The following is a 16,202-nucleotide window of genomic DNA, read 5'->3' on the forward strand; positions in this document are numbered from 1 at the left end:
TTGTGCCATTAAGTAACTCTAGCTGATGTGAAAACTATTGCAGGCAATTTCAACTTCCTGCTGCAGTTTTTGATACAGATTCGGAGGAGGAAATCGCAGAAGAAAGTAAAGTTCAAATTCTGAATACAGAACCCCATTCCAACACAAGAAAGGGCAACACACGCTGCAGAATACACAGAAGAGGAAGAGCTATTATATCGTCTTTGATAAGAACGTTAAGCCTCGGACAAGGAGGGTCCTGTGCCTCAATTAACTGAGGACTAATTGCAATGTGTGATGTATCCATTCACACATATGTAAGAAGAATGCCTCCATGATCCCCACACATCTCCATAACTGTTGACGCTATTTACATTTCTTCTTTTATCATCGTCGTTTACTGTTGAAGACAACTTGTACTGCAAATACAGTTAGGCCTCACAGCCCAGCCAAAGAGCCAGAAAGACAAGTCGGGGCTGTCTTCACGGACAAGAAGCCTCCGCGACCCAGGGCTGCTCACCCAAGGAGAGCACGCACAAGAGGAGACCATCTTAGTCAACGAACAGAAACCCTTAAGGCCCAAGGGGGCAAGGGTGCCCATTATAAGAACCACCCGATGCAATGGTAATCCCCGGTCAGGATGCGGCCAGTGGGGATAAGTCAGGTACTTAGCTACATTCTCATTTCGGTTATCATCATTGTGAAATTGTTGAATTCTGAAATTCATCGTACTCTCAAATTTGTAGTAGCTTTTGGTGATCCTAGATCGGATTTTGTACTCATTAAACTATTACAACCTACAGTGGCACTAAAAGAAGCATTATATATGGCTAGACTGGCTTCCGAATGGACAACGATCTAACTTGAGGAGTATCTTGAGTCAGACTCCTCAATGTCTGACATAATGTCACCAACATCAAGGTAAATATTTTGTTCCGAGGTCCCTCAAGACCGGTCAGGGTGGGGTTCAGAGACCAGAAACAACTGCGCCCACCACGCGATTCAACGACACTGAACCGTCATAATTGATATTACACCTACGTTCTACATACTATCACAAGACGGAATGAACAATTGAAATAGTTTTGACTTTTGAGTGACTGATTTATTCATGATACATGCAATTATTATTGATGTTATCAATTAAAATAATTATTAGTTTTAGTTTAATTTGTAAAATCAGCTCTTTGCGCGGCGTACTGACCTGCAAGCAAGTTTTTCCCTGTTTGTTTGGAAGTCTGAGACTAGCACCTGCGTTAACAATCCCTCTAACACTGCCACTGTGTGATAACCGCGCGGAGATGTGCAATGATGTGTCTCCTGTAAACATTACCTTGTCAGCACAATCTTATTATAATAAATGTTCTGCTGGATACTCTTAGTATATATTATTATATAGTGATTGTATGGGGGAGGGGGTGAAGGGGGCCTATTACTCTATTATATAGTACACATTATCCCAGCTTTGGTCATAGCCTGTTCATGGTCCGAATCCCCCGGTCAGAACAGCTACACTGAAAGGTCAAGAATCAATAGTTCCCACAGTCAGACAACGAATGAGTTTAAAAATTCCAACAAAATCTTTATAACATCATTGGTAAAACATTTTCGGACATCTTCAGTACCTAATAAAGATAAGGGTTAATACTCCAATTATATCAGAAAGGTTTCAAGATAACATACCTCGCTCGTTGATGGCGTCTATGTCGGACCTAACACTGAGAAGTAGCTGGACAATGTCAGCATGTCCGGAGAATGCTGCCCAGTGTAGTGCTATATTCTGTTCCTGTGAGGGCATCACGTGTCATGGATTGTTTTTATAATATTTCTAGTTCAGAACTCTTTGCTCCATTCGTGTTATCGACGGAAATGATATAATACACTCAATAAACTAAAATACTGAAATGACGAGAATGGAGATATATATCGAAACGGGAAATGATATAAACACACGACCGAGGCCAAGGAGGTATGTATTATAAGTAAAACTGAACAAAGTAAACTAACCCTATCTCTAAGATGGGGATCTGCCCCTTTCTCCAGTAAACTCTTCACCACATCTACGAACTTGTACTCGCACGCCCACATCAACGCTGTCCAGCCGTCCATGTCTTGTGTGTTAACTTTTATACGGTTATCTGTCAACAACATCTGAGGAAATGTTATGTTATGGTGGATGGATCCTTTGTATCAAGTTACAAAAAATAGATAAAGTTAATTAAAGATCTGAGCAAGGGATTGTTTTATTTATTGATTTTCGGGTCGTAAAGATGACCCCTCTTAAAATATACTGGAAAGAATTTACAAAAAAAGGGGACTATGTGAGAAATAATTTAAGATCTTTTAATCTTTTAAATTTTGACACCAAATAATGAGCAACTCACGTCAATACAAAGAAGATTACCAAGCTCACAAGCATAGTGTAGCGCCGTTCTGGCGTTGGTGTCACGAGCGTTTACATTGACCCCCTGAAAACAATAAACAGTTTAGTATTATATAGAGCAGCAGACAGATTTTACATTTTGGTAGATTGATTGTGGAAATGTTGTAAGGAGGTTTAGAAATACTGTCTGGACTAAATCGGAATGACGGGGTTGTCCCCAAAGCTCCAAAGGTACCCGAGCATTTAGTACCCGTGATTTGTTCACCTTGAGTTTCCAAAAGGATCATGGATAAAATATTAGCACTAATCTGGAGATCATTGAAGCGGGCAAGTGGAAACATTATTATTTGGCTTTTTGGAATGCATTTATGAAAAAGTGCTATATTTTAAGTGACATATTTTCCCTGCCGACCGTTAATCGTGAAACTTTTATATGGCTTACTGAACCAAAAAAAGATGATTCATACTTTTGTTTGCACGTCAGATTTTACGTGATACATATCTAGAAAATTACCGTAGCCAGAAATGAAATTCAATAACTAGCCACTGGCCGGGTGCATACCAACAGTTCTACTCGTAGTTTTGTTTTCGAATCCGTCACTCAGCTCTGTTTCCTTAATAACCCAAAACCAATAGTAAACTTTATGAATTCAAATTCGTTCTTACTCTACTTCTACGCGACTTTTGTGATGGCGAAAACCAAACAGAACAACAATGTCAGAGTTAAATAGTTGTCTGTGACAAAAGTGAAATGTTACTTGGTAAAGATTACATCATGGTTATTTTGAAAACGTCATATTATATTATCTTCTTTATATGAAGTGAGTGGTCATAGCCGACCTACTTAAAACCGAAACTATTGCATCATGTTCAATAAATACAAAAGCTCTCACGATTTGATACAAAGACAATGAAAGGCAAATTATAACGGCACAGGTCGTCAACTATAATTATAGACGGAGTAGTTTTCTATACTGACTTTAGACGTGAGAACAATGGATTGATTATTACGTCATCATCTTTCCCTAATGTCTTTCTTGTGACTGATGTACAGACATTTAGCCAATCCATAATTTGACTTAGTGATGAATTTTTCGTTCGATGAAGACATTTTTATGGTTATTACATTTAGTACAGTCAAATACGTATTTTTGTATGAAATAATTCGCAACAAAGCGATTTCAACGGGAAATTGTCGGGATAGGTCTCAGGAATAATTCCAGAGAGTTCCCAAAATTTCTGACGTCAGCAAAATTCACAATTACCATTTTTTAACAACGTTTTTACCACATTGGTTTTTCGCAAATAAATCAACTTTTGGATATCGTAGAATATTCTAGTTTAAACCTGTGTGTTTGGAACATAAAGGAGAACGACTTTTCTTTTCTAAATAAAACTTGCAATTAAAATCATTTGATAGTGAATCCTAATTTCTCCACTTAACTTGCTGTAGTCTCTTTCACCACAACCAACACATCTACAGAAAGGAAAGATAATGCATATGGTCTGAAACAGTTATACAAAACAAATTTGAATTGACGAGGTTGTCAAGCATTTCGTTTATCGGGTTAGCAAAATTGATTGGGTAATTACATAATACGGTGACGTACTATTTATGAATTGCACAAAAACATCCATTAGTTTAGACAAAGACAGACTTTTAGAGGAGAACAAACATTCGGAATGTCACCAAGATTAAAAATACTGTTTTGATTTCCTGGAAATTGAAAATTTTCAAATTTTCTTTTCATACAAAATATTTTAGGTTCAAATATTTGAAGTCAACATTTTTAAACATCTCATAAACAATAGTTCATTGTACGTTTCAAGTAATTGTGAACATTTTTGATCAAAATATATTTTTGAAATTTCTGAAAATTTACTAATTATTTTATACATAATACACATTATTGTATAATTAATCAACTAGTTATTTAATTGAAAACTGAAACGTTGTCAAAAGAAAAGTTGTTCTCCTCTATGTTTTAAACACACTGATTTAAATTAGAATCTTCTGCGATATCCAGAAGTTGACTTAGTAATTGTGGATTTTGCTGAAGTCAAAAATTTTGGGAACTCTCTGGAATGATTCCTGGGACCTATCCCGACTATTTCCCGTTGATACCAAACTTTAAATCATTTGCTGACTAGGATAATATAGCCGTGTTGTATATTTTCAAAAGCTCTTTCGTTGCACTATACATCTTCTATGAAGATTATTCTACTATATTATATAATATTGACACCGTCATCATTAAGGCTGTATGACATCTAGATTACTAAATTTTTAAAATTAGGATGGGTTCGATACAACCATTCATCATTATTGAGTTCATTTTCTACAATCATTGTTTTCAGAATGAAGACCAGTTATGTTTTGCTACTCAGCTGTCTTCACACCGCTTTCTCCCAGGACACATATAATGAAGCCGCATACAATGGAATTTTGGACGACTACACATTCATCTCTATTTTAGTAGGAACAGGTCTCTGTCTCACCATCGTGATCGTTCTGGTTGTCGTGATTGCTTTTCTAAAGATGAGACAAATTGTGTACACATCGGTACCTTTCAATATTCAAAAAGTGCTGTCAGTTACCCATGCTAGGTACAGGAACGATAAGTCATCGGCAAACTTGCCAAAACCTAAAATAAAGACATTTGTTTTGAATAAAGACATGAACGTGCACAGGGCCGGTGGTATCAGCTTCTATGGTGTTTAGAAACACGAAGTTTAGAAACTAAGCTCAGCTCGCTTAATAACAACTTTTTAGCACAGCTTCGATAACGCCATGTATCTAATGACCGGCGTCTTTTTAAGACGTTGCATTTTATTCCGGCCACCAGGAATTTCAGCATCAAAGTTTAGGCACTTTATAAAAAATTCCGGAATCTTGGCACTTGGTGGTTCGATAATTTTATGGTCTGATGTGGGCTGGTCTGGTCATTGTGGTCCGAATGTGACTGACAAAAACGATAAACTCAATTATACAAAATACGATTGTATTTATTGTGTACCCATTACACAATCAATAAAGCACAAGAGAAACGTCATTGTGTTCAGCAAAATCGTGTCAGCAAGCACTTTCTTTGTGTCTCAAAATTTTCCTTTGCACTAGAGTAAGAGTGACGCTTTAAACAACTTTTCTTTTGACAACTTTTCAGTTTTCAATTAAATAACTAGTTGATTAATTAATTAAATAATTTTCAGAAATTTCAAAAATATATTTTGATCAAAAATGTTCACAATTACTTGAAACGTACAATGAACTATTGTTTATGAGATGTTTAAAAATGTTGACTTCAAATATTTGAACCTAAAATATTATGTATGAAAAGAAAATTTGAAAATTTTCAATTTTCAGGAAATCAAAACATTATTTTTAATCTTGGTGACATTCCGAATGTTTGTTCTCCTCTAAAAGTCTGTTTTTGTCTAAACTAATGGATGTTTTTGTGCAATTCATAATAGTACGTCACCGTATTATGTAATTACCCAATCAATTTTGCTAACCCGATAAACGAAATGCTTGACAACCTCGTCAATTCAAATCTGTTTTGTATAACTGTTTCAGATCATATGCATTATATTTCCTTTCCGTAGATGTGTTGGTTGTGGTGAAAAAAATACAACAAGTTTATTGGAGAAATTAGGATTCGTTATCAAATGATTTTAATTGCAAGTTTTATTTAGAAAAGAAAGGTTGTTCTCCTTTATGTTCTAAACACACAGGTTTAAACTATAATATTCTACGATATCCAAAAGTTAACTTATTCGCGGAAAACCAATGTGATAAAAAGGTGGTAAAAACCCCTAAAAAAGTGGTAATTGTGGATTTTGCTGACGTCAGAAATTTTGGGAACTCTCTGGAATGATTCGTGGGGCATATCCCGACCATTTCCCGTTGAAATTGCTTCGTTGCGAATTATGTCCGACAAAGACTTAAATTTGGACATATTTGACTGCACTAATCTGCAATTAATATATTATCACAAATTTGTTATCTATTAAACCACAAAACCTATTTTGTAGGTAATTCTTGTGCCTCACAACTGAGCGAATTTCAACATTAAAAGAGGTTACAATTTCAAACCTTTCTACTCACTAATAATTTAGTACTTTTATCTCTTAGCACATATTTCCATTCATCGGTCTGTTGCTTGAATGAACAATGCAGAACAACCACTATTGTGTCCTTTCTTTATGCCCAACTGATGCAACATCTTTGTTACACTCACAGTGCAACATTCATAACTATAACAGTTATTTCGGCAATAAAGCCACCTCTTATTTGACTCGGCTCTCTGTAATAATTTGATTGACTTTGTTCTGATTGTTTTACACATGGTTAAATTCATAATTATTGTCAGGAAATGATGACAGATAAACTTCTACTTCTTTGCTGTTCTATATTAACTGCAAGAGGAAATAGTAACCCAGGTACTTCAGCAGCGACTAGCATAAGACGTCACACTTTAATAGCTGGCTTTATTGTCTCTATCATGATCCTTGCTTTCGCTATATGCATCCTTTTCAAGTGGATATTGACCTTGAGGATTAAAGAAAATTGTAGAATCCCTCAGAAACGTTACAAATCTCGTGGTTGGATGGTGTTACAAACAAAGGATTACTTTACTAAAGCTATTCAAACACCAGGGCCCACTTGAAGATAGTGCTGCTGTCAAACTGAAATGATGTGAGACAAACACTGTTCCCCGAAATTCTGTAGGCCAGGTTGTAACTTTGTAAGAGTTCCAGAATTTGATGCACATGACTTTTAAATAACAATTGTTCAATTCAGAGTGTTTTTGGACAATTATTACGAAACCTTATAATATGAGCCTTAAACGCACATTACTCTCAGCGATATGATTATGTTAATTTTTGGTTTTTACGTAAGAAACTTCTCATTTTTCTAAAGCTTTTTCAGCGTTTATCTCCTATCTTTTAATATGTGAAGTAATTTCAGTTGGAAGCTCTTGACCACCATGTATGTTATACGGAGACATACGCAGTACATAGTTATTAGTTATCCCTAAGTACTTGAATGTAATTAAGATTGATATATTTGGTTCCATACATATAATTATGTATTAAAAAGGTCCTGAGTCGTGACGTATTTTGCAGTCTATAAACATGAATATTGAGAATACAAAATACAGTGTTACTGCGAATGCGATCGCATCCATTGTAATGAACTCAATGGATTCATTATAAACACAATAGATAATAATACGACACAGGTCATCAAACCAAACTTTGAATAATTTGCTGACTAGGACAATATAGCCGTGTTGTATATTTTTTAAATCGGGCAGGAACCGAGAGTGCCTATTTTTCCACGGTGTGTCACATTTTGTTAATCTTGTCGTATACTGTCATATATATTGTCAAATATTGTCATATATTGTCATATATTGTCAAATATTGTCATATTATACTGTCGTATATTGTCAAATCTTGTCGTTTATTGTCGAATCTTGTCACATCTTGTCATGTATTGTCATATATTGTCATATATTGTCATATATTGTCGTATATTGTCATATAATGTCAAATATTGTCGTATATTGTCATATATTGGCACATATTGTCACGTCATCTTGTCGTAAAATTGTCATGACATTGGGCACTCTCGGTTTCTGCCCTAAATCTCTTCTGTTGCACTATACATTTTCTATGAAGATTATTCTACCACTAGTGTAACCCGGCCTACGGCCGGGACTTCACTGCCGCAGTTAAAAAGGGTAGGAGTAATTACCCGCTGAGTCAAAACCCGCATTAGGTGACCCAATAGTTTCTTAAACAATAATCTCATAATCAGTTATTTCTTGTGGATAATTTAATCATTATTAGGCACCACATTCCATGATCATAAGGTCTGAACACCGAGTATTACACCTCATCACTCCCGTCCTGAACCGCTTAAATCGTTATAGAAATTAACCCTTGTTAACTCCGCACCACACCCGCATATTATATTTGAAAACACGCATAACATTGTCGTATGAACTCTCTCTCTCTCTCTCTCTGCAGTCCAAACAGACCCCAAACACTAACAGTACTCCCTCCCCTAATAAGCTTAAGGTATAACATTACAGCAAATCTTCCGGGCTAATCCAATTATGACGCTACTTAAATGCAGCAGATAACATATTACACAGTAATGAGAGAGAGCGAGAGAAAGAGAGAGCAGGCCCCGTAACTCTTGCCGTTCTGCTCAAGCAACTTTATGTAACATTTGTGGTACAAAACCATCAATAAAACCACTTACCACCGGCCGATTTTTAAAAAAATTTCCTATGGGCTTCATCAGAGTTTTGTCGACACTATACCGAAAAAATCAGTCCCGTAACTCTTACCGTTTTTTTTGTATAACCGACCGGAAATTACACACGGACAGACAGACAGACAGACACACACACACACACACATTCTGGTGTTATTAAGGTGATATTCTCATATTATATAATAATATTGACACCGTCATCATTAAGGCTGTATGACATCTAGATTACTAAATATTTTAAATTCGGATGGGTTCGATACAACCATTCATCATTATTGAGTTCATTTTCTACAATCATTGTTTTCAGAATGAAGGCCAGTTATGTTTTGCTACTCAGCTGTCTTCACACCGCTTTCTCCCAGGACACGTATAATGAAGCCGCATACAATGGAATTTTGGACGACTACACATTCATCTCTATTTTAGTAGGAACAGGTCTCTGTCTCACCATCGTGATCGTTCTGGTTGTCGTGATTGCTTTTCTAAAGATGAGACAAATTGTGTACACATCGGTACCTTTCAATATTCAAAAAGCGCTGTCAGTTACCCATGCTAGGTACAGGAACGATAAGTCATCGGAAAACTTGCCAAAACCTAAAATAAAGACATTTGTTTTGGGTAAAGATATGAACGTGCACAGGGCCGGTGGTGTCAGCTTCTATGGTGTTTAGAAACACGAAGTTTAGAAACTAAGTTGGAATAACGGGGTGTATCCAAAACTGAGTATCTAAAAAGATTGTGGATAAAGTTTAGAAACACTGTCTACTAGCCACTAAGTCGGAATGACGGGTGTCCCCAAAGGTACCGGAGTATTTACTATCTATGATTTGTCCATCTTGAGTGTCCAAAAGGCTCATGTAAAATGTATATAGAATAAGCACCTTTCTGTACATCATAGGAGCGAGCAAGTGGAAACATTATTTGTTTTTCAGAACTGTGATTCAGCTAATTTGGAATGTAGTGCTCTATTTAAAGTGACAGCTTTTCCTACATACCGATGACAGGTTATTCTTACTTAAATTGTTTTGAAGACAATACTTTCACATCCGATATAAGTTACAACACGATACATAATATCGTGGAAATTATCGTAGACAAAAATGATATTCTTTTTGGAAAAGTTTTGTGACAGCAATATTTCGCTTTCAATTTGTGGTATATTGAAGTGCACTTAGCAACTGAATGCCATATCATTCAATACCAACGTTTTATATTGCTACCTTGTCAAATTTGTATTTCAAAGCAATCTACTTTGTAATAGTGATAGCCCACTAGGAACGACCCTAAACTGCATGTAGTACATCCTGGTTAGACTATCTGCGGAAGGAACTATTTTTGCAATAATTACAAATGATTTGTTTGTCACATAAATTAGCGCAGATCTTCGGTTTTACATCCTTGAATAGCAAAGCGTGCCCGGAAACTCAAAATCTTTTTCAAGATATAGATGCTAAGATGTTTGTTATTTGATAGCTTATTTACGCGAGAAACAACTACAATGTAGTACTACGTTGTCACAAGCCCGCTTAACAATGACTTTTTAGCACAGATTCGATAAAGCCATGCATCTAATGACCGGCGTCTTTATAAGACGTTGCATTTTATTCCGGCCACCAGGAGTTTCACCATCAAAGTTTAGGCACTTTATCAAAAATTCCGGAATCTTGGCACTTGGTGATTCGATAATTGTATGGTCTGATGTGGGCTGGTCTGGTCATTGTGGTCCGAATGTGACTGAAAAAACGATAAACTCAATTATAAAATACGATTGTATTCATTGTGTACCCATTACACAATCAATAAAGCACAAGAGAAACGTACTTGTGTTCAGCAAAATCGTGTCAGCAAGCAATTTTTTTGTGTATCAAACTTTTCCTCGCACGTCTTTACATTTTAAACTGTATTTGTTATTCATAAATTTAGGTTAATAACCTATCCAATATCCATTCTTATCGAGCCCTAAACTGAAAGCAATTGTTCCAGAATGACGGCCGGTTATATTTTGCTACTTTGCTGTCTCGGCACTGCTCTTCCCCAGGATTTAAACCAAACAAAGAGTGAACCTTACAAGGAAGTGATTGCCACCCAAAAATAACGAGGAAGATATCAAAAAATACAAGGTATACGTAAACGAACCGATGAACGACGTAACATTTTACAGTATCGTAGGGGGAACCAGCGTTTGCCTGATCCTTCTGCTTTGGCTCTGCGGACTTTTCGCTTGTCTAAAGATGAGACACGATATGGAGAAGTCTGCATCTTTTAATATCAAACGAGTCATGATGGCAACGCATTCTATCCCATCACATCAGAAGCTACGAGCACAAGCAACATTTGTAAGAAATACGGGTTATAACGCACGAATCAACGAAAAAATCCGGTCTGGTATAAGAAGGTACTCAAGGTATTCATTACGCAAACAAGCATCATTTAATAGGAGCAACTTACGAGTCGACAGATCAAGCCGGTCGAGTATCAATTACACTCAGAGAGAGCTACAGTTCAGACAGGAGAGAAGCCACAGTATACATTTGATCCTTAGTACTAGAGTAAGAGTGACGCTTTAAGCTAGAAGGTGTGAACGAACAGAGGTAAAGTGTCCTGTAAGTTAAAGTTACATTTATTGTAGGAGTAAGATTACTCGATTTGTATGTGTTTATTAGCAGTTATCAAATATATGTGTACGTTATTTAGTAAGTAATCTTCTCTAATTTTGACATAAATTATTTTGATCATATAATATTATCTTCGTTTTCATGTCTGACAGTAAAGTTGATAATTTCCTTTTTAAATTACCTCATGGACGGCAGACGCCTGTTCTCAGTATGGACCGGTTGTTGTGAAGTTGTGATTCAGACTAAACTTAGGAGGAAAATATAAAATATAACGATGTTAGTAACTTAATACTTTCAAGTTTCAACACTACTATATACTATATAATTACTGTATTAGTAATTATCTGTTATATAATATTATATATAGAACAAATAATCTGAGGTATGACACTGTAATTGAGTATATTTAGTTAGAGAGAGCAATAGGAAATTATAGAATTTAGAATGTTTTAAAAATTCCCTAAAAATAATCTATTTCCACCTAGCTTTTGATAAAATCTGAACTGATTTACAAGTGCATATTATATATAATAATTTTATTATTAATTATTGAACATTGAAGTCATTCAAGCGAGACTCTGTTAATAATTAAGTCTCGCTTGAATGACTTCATCTTCTTTGGGTATATATTTAATGTCGAAGCGTGTAATAAATGTTAAAAGAATTTATTTATTCATTTATTTATGAAAGTTCGCACTAAGGTCGCAATAAGACGTTGATTTTAGCACTTCAGGAATATTTAAACATGCGTGATATTCTATCAAAATGTACTAAAGTTGAGTCTTGCTTTTCAGAAACTTTAGATTTGTTACTGATAATTAATGTGACGAATGAGATTAATTAGCTGTTGTAATTATTGTACCTAATTTATGTTACAGTCCGTGTACTTGACACTAACTTTCTACTCATGTAACGGATGATAACTCCCTTATGGGCTCATTACCGTGTGTATAAGTTTCCTTCTGTTTGATGCTTCCTTGTTGCTTCAATTTCTATGATTTTGTAATGGAATGGATTTAAACTATAAATATAAACTCTTGTCTATCTTTTATTAGAATAAGTAAGCTCACAAAAATATTTAACAAAAACGATTGGTTTTGACAATTTGACGTTCGGCGAATACAAAGAAAATATGCACCGACGTCTTTTCTTTTTGTTAAGTACAAAATGACAATGGGCACCATCTCTAGACTAATATATAAGAGGAGATCTGAAATTGTAACCCAGGAAGTGCTGTAATTTCTGATCAGACGTCTGGGCTCCAGCAATATTAAAGGTGTCCATCACCAATCTTAAGCGATCATTTGCGACAGTAAACTCATTAAGGGAGACAATGTGCCGAACCACCGCTGGGCGTAATATGTAACTGATACTCCGTGGTAATACGTGTCTAATAGTTTTATCTTTCTGGACGGATGTCGAACCCATTTTCAAAGTTACTGCCATTCATTTACGATGTCGTCAACGAGGTTGACTGCACTTCTTCTTAATTATATGGTCATAGTTGCTGCAGTTATGGCGAAAATGTTTGATTTATTTTGAGCTCTTCGTTAATGATGGAGCTGATTGAGACGCAACAAACATCGATGTATGTAATTGTATCAGTTCTTGGATTTACATGGCATATCGTCTTACTTGGATTCACAATATTATATGGAAATTTCTTTAACATAAAAATGCTTCCACCGTTTTCATTTCAACTGTTGCCATATTTTCTACAATCCACTCAAATTTAAATACTGCTGCCGACAAATTTCAGGTCATCATCAATAGATTTAGCCATTACATTAATCACATTAATAAGCAATTAGCATGGTTCATCCAAACTTCCTGGTTGCTTATCATTTAAGATCCACTGAAAACAGATTAGCTGCGAAATGCTCCTCAGATTATACCACAACAGCGTGGCAAGACACTATCTTCGTCTCATAATTCCCACTATTAAGCTAGCTTGAATTTCTCTGCGTTATACTAAATTTGACTGTCTAGTATGTTCTGCCGCTCACTAACTTTGTTCGACATTCTTCATAAATCTTAATGGAACGTAGTTTTTATATTTTATCTCGGCACAAAACTGGTATCTACGACTGACGTTTGCTAATTGTTAATTAAGTTAAAAGTGCTAAAATTCCCGATAAAATTGCTACCGTTTTAGCATCTTTATCTGCATTCTTCAGAAGCATAATTTTCATTCTTTTCATTTCTGCAGGCATTCCTCAATACTGCACGTGCCTCGTTCTTTATTCCACTCCTATTCGCATGCAAAACTACAATAAGGGTTTGCACTTTACGGCATAATTCTTCTAATTGCAGAGATTTTATTTCCATTATGAAACATTATAATAATTTGCGCTGATTTTAAGTTTTTGATAATAGCCAGATCAAGTTTAAAGAGGAATGATACCTTGTGAAATGTGCAACCCATCTGTGCAGGTATACTATTTTGTAAACATACCACAGTGAACCGTAGCATGTGGTATCAGGCACTTCCCCATCAAAACTAGATCTCTAGTCCACACACTCCATCAGTCTACCAAATCCAGTAGTTTTTGTTAAAACTAAATAGTTTTGTAGCTTGATATCAACGTCAATAATGGCAGAGACTAGTGATACAGATAAGTCACCTTGTAGATAATATGTACATTAATTATAATTATTATATATTGTTTGATATTATGTTCAAAGCGCGAGCGACCAGTCAGGAGTTTTGTCTCGTGTAACAATAGCTCCATTGACGGTCCGTGGCTAGCTAACATTATCATGGTTAATATTGTGAATATGATAGACATATTCATTATCTTTCATCATTACTTTTACTTGCGACTGATCAAGCGGCTAACATTCATTCTTGAAATTATGATAACGTTTATATATTTTGATTAGAACTGTTGCTCACGTCGAAGTCTCCTTCACTTGGAAGCTGGAAAGTTATTTTAGCATCAGGCCAACAGTAATTCCAAAAATTAGTCTCATGAGCTGTTGACTTTATTGAGTTGCTAGGGTTTGTTATAAAATTTTAATATTGATTAATTGTCTTAACAATTGACATTACATATTATTTTACTTCCTCATCTTTGCCTTTGTTCATCTTCTCGCACAATTAAGTGGGGTAAGTCATGTGAATGTTTGCAATTTTCCATACATTGATTGGGCTGTATAGTGGTCAAGTTTATGTCTAGTGGTCAAGTTTTATATGTCTAGTGGTCAAGTTTATGTCTAGTGGTCAAGTTTTGGGGACGTTTTTGGCTAACAATGTTACGTCAGCAGACGAGTGGGTTAAGAAATGCTTGTGAAGGTGGATTCCTAGAAACCAATTGTTTTCACGGTTCATGCTACCCTGATCATTATGAACCTATCATATTTTTCGGTTTATACTTTACTGAAGTCCGAACCTAGTAGTAGTACCTACCTCTCGATATACGATTTTGGACTCGATGCTTCCCCCTTGTAATGCGATCTCGGAATGCAGGCGGGAGCTTTGTTATCAGAGGTACGTATCGAGAATTAATCGGACCAAAAGAAGTCGAAATTTGTTGCGGAGAATGGGAAAAATCGCGATTCAGTTCACAGTTGGTAATGTTAAATGTGTTAAATCTTCACACATCTCCATTCAATTTTAATGGGAAAACTCAATAACCCCGATGTTGACGGGCCTGATTGTGCTCGAGGTTACTGAACTGCATATTTTAAATATCATATTATATGATACTAGAAAGCCCGTGGTAACAGGGACGACGCTAGTAGTATTCTTTGAAAGAAAGTTTTAATCGCATCAAAAAATATCCATCTCAACCGAAGATACGGGTATCGGCCTTACAAAATGACAGGCCTCACAAAATGACAGCCCACATAGACCATGCTGTAGCTTAGGTTCCCTATACATTGAACCCTATTCCTTTTACTGTATGAAAGAAAAAGCATTAATTAACACTTCCCAAGGAATGATAATGACATAGAATCTATATTTCTTACATAAATATGGACGTTTTTGCTGTTCAGTCATTGCCCCGCCTAACTGTTACCCAGAATAGAGACCAAAGTTCTGAATTTAACCCCAGAAAACCAGGTACTACCATGACTTATGTCAATCAAAGACTACTCTGGTCAAATAAAAAAACTGATTTAGTGACTTTGGTAGAAGAAATGACAAAAAAATGACCTAGCCTCACAAAATGACAGTGTTATGCCTCACAAAATGACAGTTTTATTTTATGATACAAAGATGGCATATTTATATTGGATGCCCCTTGCCTAATTATTGGGATTCTTAAACCCAGTAAGCTCATGATGAGCCTAAATGTGTTTGTTTGATCATCAATTTTGATCAAAATGCCTCACAAAATGACACCGAAAAGCCTTACAAAATGACAATGTTTCAGGTTGAATTATTTTCATCATCTAAAATGGATCAGAGACAGTAAATTCAAGAAGGAGTTAAAAATAATCATAATCTGACAGTTAACAATCAAGTAGCATTAAAAAAGTGCAGTTCTGATATCAAAACTTTGATTTCAAACTCTTTGATTTCAAACTCTGATTTCAAAACTCAACGAAATAAAGCTTCTATTTTGTGAAAGCAGAGAGTAATAACAACTCCTAAAACATGTCAAACGTTAACTAAACACTGAAAAGTGATCTATCCAGTCATAGAAAATATCAAATATAACCAAATACTGTGTTCAAGTATGAAAACAAAAAATGATTTTTACGCCTCACAAAATGACATTTTTTAAATTTTTTCAAAGTATAGAAAATGTTCCTTTTTAAATATATTTTGGTAAAAACAGAACTGGTATAATAGAAACAACATATATATCTAACAGTAAGACACGTGAAAGAATAATGAAACTTTTTTCCAAATCGTATTTGAAGTGATGCCGTTTTGGGTTGTCATTTTGTAAGGCACTATCTCACGCGAAATTGCCCAACTTTTTTT

The 16,202-nt window shown here is 35.5% G+C and overlaps 1 protein-coding gene across 2 annotated transcripts in view; it reads right to left on the reverse strand.

The window, feature by feature from the left end:
* LOC134821173 (histone-lysine N-methyltransferase EHMT2-like) overlaps positions 1-16,202 on the reverse strand; it is a 36,360-nt gene that overhangs the window by 13,374 nt on the left and 6,784 nt on the right. For both annotated transcript variants that reach the window (XM_063831844.1, XM_063831843.1), the window contains exons 8-11: positions 2,364-2,447; positions 1,987-2,130; positions 1,663-1,765; positions 1,184-1,299 (exon numbers count right to left, since the gene is read on the reverse strand). In XM_063831844.1, the coding sequence (XP_063687914.1) occupies positions 1,184-1,299; positions 1,663-1,765; positions 1,987-2,130; positions 2,364-2,447 (447 nt within the window). The remainder of the gene's footprint in view (positions 1-1,183; positions 1,300-1,662; positions 1,766-1,986; positions 2,131-2,363; positions 2,448-16,202) is intronic.

This window comes from Bolinopsis microptera, chromosome 9 (genome assembly GCF_026151205.1).
Source record: "Bolinopsis microptera isolate Bmic1 chromosome 9, MBARI_Bmic_1.0, whole genome shotgun sequence".
Taxonomy (NCBI): domain Eukaryota; kingdom Metazoa; phylum Ctenophora; class Tentaculata; order Lobata; family Bolinopsidae; genus Bolinopsis; species Bolinopsis microptera.